Consider the following 10,073-nt stretch of genomic DNA (forward strand, 5'->3'; position numbering starts at 1 on the left):
CTGTTCTGCTCCCCACTCTGTCTCTGGCAAAGCCTCTCAATCTGCCTGTTCTGCTTCCCACTCTGTCTCTGGTGAAGCCTCTCACACCACCCCTGAGCCTCTGGCCTGTACCCCAGTTCTGTATGCATAAATAAATAAATCTTTAAAAAATAATACTAGTAACTGTTGGGAATCAGCCTCAGCCTACTGATAGTGATGTTATGCCAGCCGGGCATGCCTCCGGGCACGCACCTGCACTCGCGTCAGTGGTAAATCCCAGACATTTTCCCATCTGGTGTCCATGTCGGGGCTGCACCAGCCCTTGTGTACCTTAATGCACCTCAACAACAACCATCAGGGAGCTTTGTGAAAACAAGGTTTATTACTCCTAAATCCTAGATGGCACCTGGCACACCTAATTATATGGCAAGGTCAAGATAAAGGGGGAGTAGGGGGAGGAGGGGAGAGGGACACCAGAGTTCAGTCTTTATTGGATTTGAGGGTAGGTTACCCAGGGCTTCACAGGTTCACTTATTATTGGAGAGGTCAAAGAATAAAGAGGTGGTGAATACATGGGAAGAAACAGCAAGTAGTTAAGTCTAATGGTCAGTCACCTACATCATCAAAATTTTCTTCTTTAAAAAAAGATTTATTGGACCTCCCCAGTGGCACAGTAGGTTAAGCATAGCACCAAGAAACTGAAGCCACTTCAGCATGAGTTTAATCCCCACATGTCCTGGAGGTGACCACATGGCGTGGCAGACCTGTCCTGTCTCACCTGCTGCTCCCTCAGCAGTGTACTTCATCAATCTGCCTGTTCTGCTCCCCACTCTGACTCTGGTGAATCTTCTCACCACCCTTGCACCTCTAGCCTGTACCCCAGTTCTGTATGTATAAATAAATAAATCCTTTTTTTTAAAAAAAAAAAAGGATTTATTTATTTATGCATACAGGAGCTGTAGCCCAGAGGTACAGGGGCGGTGAGAGGACTCATCAGAGACAGAGTGGGGAGCAGAACAGGCAGATGCACTGAAATACACTGCTGAGGGGAGCAGCAGGTGAGACAGGACAGATCTGCTGCACCATGTGGGTCAGCTCCCTGGCCATCTGGGGATTGAACTTTTACTGCAGTGGCTGCCGATAGCTTGATAGTGCTGTCTTTAACTCCTGGGGTACCATCAGGGAGGCCCCCCACAGAATTTTCTGAAAGAGGCAGCTTCTTGGATGGGATGGCCTGGCTCCTTACCTGGTTTGTAACTGGCAATGTATTTTTTCAAGGTGGATGTGTTTGAAATGAATGACTCAGCAAACAAATCTTAATATCACTTGTCAAATGCTTACACTATGTGATATAGTTAATTTTATGGCCCATAAGTAAGATAACATGTTCAACTCATTAGCAATCAGAGAGATGTAAGTTGAAACCACAGGAAGATACCATTCCATACCTATGAGCCTGCCAAAAATTAAAATGTCTAACAGTTCCAAACTCAGGATTGTTAGGCTAGAGTGATGGGGTTGGCAGAATAGCTCTGGGAAACAGTTTGGCATTCCCAGGATGTAACACCGGGAGCCTCTACCCTGGCACATGAATTCATACCAGGAACGATGATTTCACCCAAGGAAACAAAATCTTAGCCATTATGATGCTTTTCTTCCAAAGAGCCATAGAACATAAACAATATACACTGTATTTGTGATGCTGGAATTTCATTGGGAGGATTAGCAAAACAGTGTGTAAGACTTTGTGGGTGCAGGGGAGCAATAATGAAAAAGAGACTGAGAATCCCTGTTTGAGAGAAACTCCAGAGCCCCTGCCAGGAGGGGTGTGGACGTGTCTGAGGAGCATCGTACACACCAACGATCACCCAGGACAACCCACTCTTCTGGCAGCACAGCTAATATGCAAACGTCGAAGGATTCCTAACACCCAAGGCTGTGCATCGTGAGAATGAACCAGTCGAGTGAGAAAGCTGGCCTGAGAAGAAAAACTACGGAATAGTTCCATTTCTATAAGGCTAAAGTATGACAAACTCGGCCAAAATAAATACTAAAGCAAGGACAAGTATGGGAACAACTTATAAAGTTTTGAACTGTTATCTCTCTCCCAAGATTGGAAAGGAGAATAGGAGGGCAGTGTACACCGGGGATTGAATTCTAAGGTTCTGGAGTTTTTAAGATTTATTTGTTTTTATGCATACAGAACTGGGGTACAAGCCAGAGTTGCAGGTGCGGTGAGAGGCTTCACCAGAGACAGAGTGGGGTCAGAACAGGCAGATCGACAAAGTACACGGCTGAGGGGAGCAGCGGGCAGGTCAGGAGAGGTCTGCCTCACCATGTGGGTCACCTCCTGAGTGGGGGATCGAACTCGTACTGAGTGACTGTAGCTAACTTGCAATACTGCATCCTTACCCTAACACCAAGGGTGTTTGTAGTTTTTCTTAAGCAGGATAAACATTCATATACATTTTATTAATTTTCAAATTGTATTAAATTGTATTTGCACATATATATTTTGGAGATATATATGCATATGTATTTATGTGTGTGTGTATATATGTATATGAATATATTCATAATATATATATATATGAATATATTTCATGATTTTTCTTAAGGATGTCATACCATACCTGACACACTGCTAAATGGTTTTGAGTTGAGTTCAGCTGGAGGGGCTTCCGGAATGCGTGCTGGGACAGACGCTAGTGTCTCCTTATGTGCCGGTGGGGGCTAAGCGGTTGGTGACTGCGGCGCTGGTTGAAAGTCCTGCATGCCTTCAAGCAGACCTCATGTTCTTGCAGCAAAAGTGGTTTAAAAGTAGTTCCCAGATCTTCTTCCTCCTCCCTACGAAGGAGCATTTATCCTGAACAGGTTCGTCTCCTTTTCTGTGTTCTCCTCCCAGCTCCTCCCTGCCAGCTGCTCTCTCTCCTTCCAGCCGTCCCAGATGGAGCTCTGAACACGGTCATCTGTGCTGACGAGGTGGGGAGTGAGGAGGACTTGTATGACAGCTCCAGCCACCACTACAGCCACCCTGGAGGGGGCGGCGAGCAGCTGGCCATCAATGAGGTAGGGTCAGGGTTGCATGGGTGGAGGGATGGGACTGGCATGTGATCTGCCTGTCAAGGCAACCCCCAAGATCCTCATGTGGGCCTGTATGTCCAGTCTCTGTGCCCCCAGCAGAGGACAGTGGCGCGGGCACACACACAGCATGATTCCAGCTTGTCACTCTCATGTTAAGATGTGGTGACCACACAGAGCTTGTCCAGACACAGTCGCCTCCCCTCCTTGCTCTGGGGCCTACAATAGAGCCCTGCAGAGACCTACAATAGCAAGTGGAATATGTGAGAGGGTGGGTCTGTCCTCTGAGCCATCTTGTAATGTAGTGCTGACTGGAATAACCTGCCCCATCACCACCACCACCACCACCTGCCAGCAGGTTGTCCAGGCAGGACCAGGGTCAAGGCTTGTGAAGGTTGTTTTCTTGGCTCTTGACTCCAAGAGCTCAAAAATATTCCTGTAGCTTTGAGAACATGTCAGGTTACTTTGTTTTTGTTTTTGGCTATTCCTACCTAAGCAAAAAGAAATTAGTGAGAAGCTTCATTGAGGTAAAAATGGTTCCCAAATGAAATTCTACATTCACCATGGAGAAAGAAGTTTTGAAACCTTGACTCACCTCTGTTTTGTGCTCCTTTTTTCTTTCCCCTTTAACTCAGTTGAAAGGGGCCTGGTGAACATAATGTTAATGTGTTAATGTGAATGTTGAACATAACATTAATTGGCATTAGTACATGCCCATAACAACACCATATTCTTCTCCTGGTCATGATTCCTTAAAACCAGAATGGACTGCCTGGGATCTTCAGTCCCCAGAAAATGTTCAGCAGGAGAAGATTAGTTTACAAGCAGGATTTTCTATTTCTGTGAATGACTGGCCCAGAAGGCTTCTCAAAAGCCCTTCTGCAGCATGATGTCCTCATTACTAATTTGACGAACGGGTCCAAATTTGATGCTGGGGTCTGCCCAGAGTAAAAACAGTTGTTAAATAATGCTTTGTGCAAAACCCACAAAACATAAGGAAAAGCATCCAGATGCATTGATTTTTCCCATAAATGTCTTTAAGTGCTTCTCATAAACTATGTTAAACGGTAGGTATTCTAAAATTATCTTACACAGAATTCATGGATTATGAGTCCTGCTTTTCCTTGAAGATGCTGGCTGACCTCCTCAGTCTTGAGTGCATCACTGTAAAGTGGCTGACCATGGGGTCACATGAGGCCTGCCTGAAATAATGAATGTAAATACATTCATGTTGGATGAGCAACGAATCTCAAATGACAAGGACGATAATGAAGGAGAAAGACACACAAAAGCTTTTAGGGGCCTCACAGGGTGGGGTTTTGAGGTTGGCCCTCAGTGCTGCCTGGTTAGGCTCGTGCATTTATGCCATCTGGCTCCCACCAGTGATGCTGAAACGCTGTCTGTCTCTCCGTGTACTGGGGAGGAGGTGCTTTTTGGAGTCCTTGACAAGGTGTTCATGCAGAGATCCTTAGGATGAGGAAAACCAAGAGCCAGGACTGTTCTAAAAGAACATAAGGCACCTTTTTGAGGAAATGGAAGGAAATAGGTTATAATTTGTGTAGCACCTATTTTGGCGGCTTAGAGAATTTGCTTCAAAAATTTTGCTTAGAACTTGGGTTATTAAGCAAAGTGGTAGTGGTGTGCCTTGTGTTTAGAGACCTCAGTGTTCTGCAGGTTGCTAGTCTTCCTTAGATCCCCTAGCAGGGGGGCCAGGGAAGTTTGGGCCACCTCACTGAGGAGGACAGTTCTGTTGCAGACCATGGTGCCCAAGGGACTTTGTGGGCTTTCTCTAGAAAAGAATTTCACAAAGCACCAGAGTGAAGCCAGCAACAAAGTCTATTAGGAAAGGACAGGCCAGAGCGCTGCAGGGGCAGGAGGCAGTCTCAGGGCACTGAGCCGTAAAGCAGTAGGGTTCTCAAGGTTCTTTCCTGTCTGGGTTGGGAGAGACCCTTCTTAGTTGTTCATACCTTGCCTTCATCTGTCTGACCAATTCCAGACTAAAGAAACTACGTCTCCCTCCTCTTTTTGAGTCAAGGGAAATTGTAGTTAAGACTCTCCTCAGGCCTACAGACTTCATCTGGTCTTTGAAACAAAGCAATAGCCCTAGCTGGGTTGTGGGGTGGCAGAAATGCCACTGCCCTCCTCTGGGGGGAGCCAGTGAGGGCCCTTTTCCATTCCCCCAAGGTCTGAAGAGGCTGTCTCCAGTGACACAGAAGCTAGTGCAGGCTGGATGGAGGTCAGGCCCCAGCATGGCAGTGCCTCCCAGAAAGAGAATCCCACAGAAATGCTGTCCCAAAAACGGTGGCATGGCATGAAGCACAGAGCTGGGGTAAGAGGCTGGGCCTCTGAGTCAGACACATCCTGCCACTGAACCAGGATGGGGCCATGTCCCCTGACTCCCTCCCCAGGCCTGTCTCCTCATCTTGGGGCGGAGGTGGCACCTGCAGAAGGGTTCCGGTGTGTTGGGTCCTGGGAGCAGCAATGCCTCGTCCGCTTTGTTGGCAGCATTAAATAGACTCATTTGTCAGAAACTCCAGGAAGAGAAAAACAATGATTCTCCAATGACAGCCTTGTTCACCTGCCTCCAAAGAAGTGACTTCCCACCTCCGGTCCCTGGCCCCCAGTCTGAATTCACTACTGGCCCCATGAGTGGCGCTGGGGCCCACGGGAGGTCCACAAGTGCCCTTTGCAGAAAGAGCAGAGGTGGGGGTCCACCCTGAGAAGCCTTTGAAGTGCTCTAAATCACACATCCAACTTGCGTTCTGTAAAGCACGGGCTGTGGCGTTTCAGCTGTGGCACTCCCTTGTTGGTGTTGACCTTGGATGGATGAGGCCACATCTTGATTTTCTAAACACAAACCTCCCTCCCCCTCCCACAGAGCAGCAGACACAGGGAGGTGCTGGATCCTCAGGGTGCATCAGGTGACCGGGTCCTAGAGTGCAGCTGGGTGCTGCCTTCATGGGGCACAGATGTTTTTCAGGACATGCCCTGGTGGAAGTGAGGAGTGCAGTGTCTTCTTCCTTCTGTATTCCCCATGCCTGGCTCCTCATGCTTGTCCTGGCCCTGTGAAGTAGGCTAACAAGTACGTCAGGTGACTGATTACCCTCAGTGCCTGGAGCTTTCCTCTCGTCTTCCAGCATGCCCTCTCTAGTGCCCTCCCCAGACCTGCCTGACTGGCCTCAGCCTCCCCATCCCTGCCTCTTAGCTATCCACACCCCACAGGGCCTGCAGTCAGGCCCAGGGCTCGCCTAGCCCAAGGGTTATTTCTGAGGAGTTGAAGGTGGCGAGTAGAAAGTATCTTTGGGAGACATTGTTCTGCTTTCATTTCCACAACCACCCCACCTCCCCAAGGTTGTGAGAGGGAGAGGGACTGTGGCGTGTAGCTCCTGACAGGAGGCATGGGGTCCTTTAGGGCCACCCCACCATGCCCTGGAGGCAGCCAGGCCCAGGTGCACTAAAGGAGGGCATGTGCAGGGTCCTTGGTGTTCTGGTCCTCTCTGGCGCCTGTGTAGAGCTACTCTGATGTCCCTGCTCAGGGGCAGTTAATGCCTGAATCAAATGCACCCCGCCTGGACCTAGAAGCGTGAAAGGGCTGAAAGGTGCAGCCGGTGGGTGGAGCAGGACTGTGTCAGCCACCAGCTGCTGGGTCTGCAGAGGGTGATGGAAAGTCCTGCTGTTCTCTCACGGCAGCACATCTCTGTGGAACACCTAGAGGACATGCTGTACGCAGGCCTGACAGGCCCCTTGGTGGAGTCAGTCTGACTCTGTTCAGGTACTTCTATCTCCCCAGAATCTGTAACTGTGGATCTAGATCCCCAGGCCTGGCCTGGCCCTTGCAGCCCCTCTGCAGCCCAGTGAGGAACTCTCTGCAGACCAGCACTTTAGATACCTACGTTCAGTCTTGCCCTGTTGTTGGGCAACAGGTAGACTTAGGTCTTGTGAGAAGGGAGGACATCTTTCCTCCCTGCCTACACAGCCACAGCCACAGCGGCCTCCTGAAGCCATGGCATCAGGGAGGGGCTCAGCTCTCATCTGCCCCAGACACCTACATTCTGCCCATCTTCCTGTCTGTCCAGCCACCCCAGGGGATTTGCAGTCCGCCTTCCCTCAGACCCCTCTCACTCCTCCCCCCCAACCCCCAACTCACTTCCTCCTCTCCCTAGCTTGGAGAACTGCTGTGAATCCTTCCAGGACCTGGGCCTCTGATGTCCAGCCTTTTTGGCTTGGTGTTTGGTCATGAAGCTCACACACACAAAGGCCGTTGGCCCTCTTTCCTGCCCTGTACCCAGGTAACCAGAATCTAAAGGCTGATGACCAAAGCGGGTGAGACGGCTTCTCAGTCCTTGGCCCTGGCCCAGGACCTTCAGAGTTCTTCTGCCACCTCTACTGCTATGGCAATTCATCCCAGAGCTGGGTCTGGGCTATAGTCCAACATATGCCCCTGGGGTCAAGCCAGCAGCAGGCAGGAGTGGAGAGCTGCAGTGCTCAGCTCTGCACTGGCCTCTGGGGTCCCAGGACTGCCCTGTCCAGGCACCGAGGACACAGCCCTCTACATCCTTTCTGCTGGTAGGTGGTGGCTCTGGAACCACAAGGGCACAATGAAATACCTGAACCAAGTCAGGAGTTCTGAGCCCCCCTCCCAGCACACACACACACACAGGCGGGTATGTCACAGCTTTAACCAGAGAAGCCCTGAGATTTGAGGTGACAGGAAGCCATTAGTGCTTCCTGATCCTACCCCCTGATCCCCTATCCTCCTGAGAGCTTGAGGGATTACAACCTGAGACTAGTTTTCTGACGAGTTGGGCAGGGAAGAGAATACTCTTCCAAGCGGACCCATGAGACAAGATCATAGGGGCAGACAGCCTCTCTAGGCACATTCCCAACCCAGCTCTGCCGCACAAGTACCCACACAGGCAAAGGCACAGCGCTTCCACTTGGTGTCCTCAGAAGGGTGGTCTGCAGGGCACTGCGCTTACCCTGCAAACGATGCCCGCAAAAACAGAAGCCTGGACACAGACACGTAGGCAGCCAGGCATGAATACTCAGCCTCTGCACATACTCCCTCCATGGACTCCCCCTGCCCCCGCAGCCTAGAAATCTCAGCCACCTGGGGGCTGCTTTCAGGCCCTCAGCTTTCCAGCTGCAGCCTCTGACCCATCAGAGGGCCTGGTGACTGCTGGAGTCCACCATTGTTGATGGAACAAAGGACATCTTCATGTGAGCTTTGAACACTACAATGAAGGTTGTAGGCTCTCCTAGACGCAATGGAAGCCCCTGGGTACCCGACATTGGGCATTTTTAAAAGCCGCTGAATCACATATAGAAAGATGAAATTGAATTTTATCTCACAACAGACAAAAGTCAGCTGCAAAAAGATTAGACTTAAACAATAGACCAGAAGTCATCAAGTTGCAGAAGAAAGTGGAGAAGCCTCCTTGACAGTGACCTGGGCAATGACTTTCTTGGATATGATACCCAAAACAAGGATAGCAGAATCAAAAATAGACAAATAGGTTGCATTAAATAAAAACGCTTCTGCACAGCAAAGGAAATGACCAACATTCTGTAGGTGTGAAAAGGCACCTACAGAATAGGAAATATATTTGTAAACCATGTATCTGTAAAGAGTTAATATCTATAAGGAACTCATACAACCCAGTAGCAAAAGATGATTTTTTAAATCCAATTTTAAAAGGATAAAATACATTAATATTTATATATAAAATAAGATATATACATGGCCCCCAGGTACATGAAATGATGATCACTGTCAGTAGTCATCAGGAAATTGGAATCAAGCCCAAAATGAGATAGCACTTTACTAGGACTGACTTATCAAAAAGACATGTTGGGAATGGGGTATCAAAAAAGTCATACGAGACAGTAAGGGTTGGAGAGAATGTGGGAAGAAGGTAATTATGTGTGCTGTTGGGGGAGGCAGGAGGGATGGAAACTGTGGAAACTGGTTACACTTCGTAAAATGTTTTAAATAAAACTATTGTATGATGGAGCAATTCAACACCTGGAGATACAGCCAAAGGAAATGAAGTTGGGCTCTCAAACATCTGCACCCCCATGTTTATAGCAGTCTTATTCATAACAGCCAAGAGATAGAGTGTCAGTCAAAGGATGAAAGGATGTAGAAGCATTGAGATGCATATATCCCTGTATATACATCCACATCTACATATATCTACATCTATATAGGTATATAGATAAAGGTATTGGTATAGATCTAATTCAGCCTTTAAAAAGAAGGAAATCTTGACATTTGCACAAACATGGATGAACATGGAGGATAGTATACTAAGTAAAATAATCAGACAGATAAATATTGCATCATTTCCTTTGTGTGTGGAATCTACAGAAGCAGAGAAGAATGGCAGTTGCAGACCCTGGAGAATGGGAGAAATCGGGAGGTGCTAGTCAAAAGGACAAAGTTTCAGAGATGCAGGATGAGTTAAATTCAGGAGACCTCAGGCCGGCAGCAGTAATTAACACTGCTGCATTATAGTCTTGAAATGTGCCCAAATCCTTCCTCTAACCACACTCACAACGGTAACTACGGAAGAGGATGGAGATGGTGATCAGCTTGATTGTGGTGGTTAGCTCACTATGTATACACCTACCAAAATGTCAAGCTATACATCGCTATGTTGTATGTCTTCGTCAGTTACCAGCAATAAAATTTGGGCTCGGATTGGGGGTTGAAGAACTCAACTGCCTTTCCAGACTATGGAAAGGTTGCCCTTAGGGGCGAGTTCAGCGAGGAGAGTTCTCTAGTGGGGTCTTCGGGAGTGCCGCAGCGTGAATCAAGCCTGAGTCTGTCCGGTGTTCAAGACCGGGCTCCCCCACCCCCGTTTTCCAGTGTAACTTTGAGTGCCGCCTTTTGTCCTCCGGAAATGAGGGGTCGAGGGCCACCGTAGATGTGGGGGCGCGGCGCCCATCGCCCACTCCGGGCGCCCCAGATACCGGTGTCCGTGAAGTCCCGCCCCTCCCCCGGCCCGCCC

The 10,073-nt window shown here is 48.8% G+C and overlaps 1 protein-coding gene across 1 annotated transcript in view; it reads left to right on the forward strand.

Moving 5' to 3' along the window:
* The window catches only part of LOC101635644 (rho guanine nucleotide exchange factor 4), a 70,621-nt gene that overhangs the window by 49,355 nt on the left and 11,193 nt on the right, over positions 1-10,073 (forward strand). Inside the window, exon 2 of the mRNA XM_012726779.1 lies at positions 2,885-3,048. Within this exon, the coding sequence (XP_012582233.1) occupies positions 2,885-3,048 (164 nt within the window). The remainder of the gene's footprint in view (positions 1-2,884; positions 3,049-10,073) is intronic.

This window comes from Condylura cristata, unplaced genomic scaffold (genome assembly GCF_000260355.1).
Source record: "Condylura cristata isolate star-nosed mole 26May11 unplaced genomic scaffold, ConCri1.0 scaffold00002, whole genome shotgun sequence".
In the NCBI taxonomy this organism is placed as follows: Eukaryota; Metazoa; Chordata; class Mammalia; order Eulipotyphla; family Talpidae; genus Condylura; species Condylura cristata.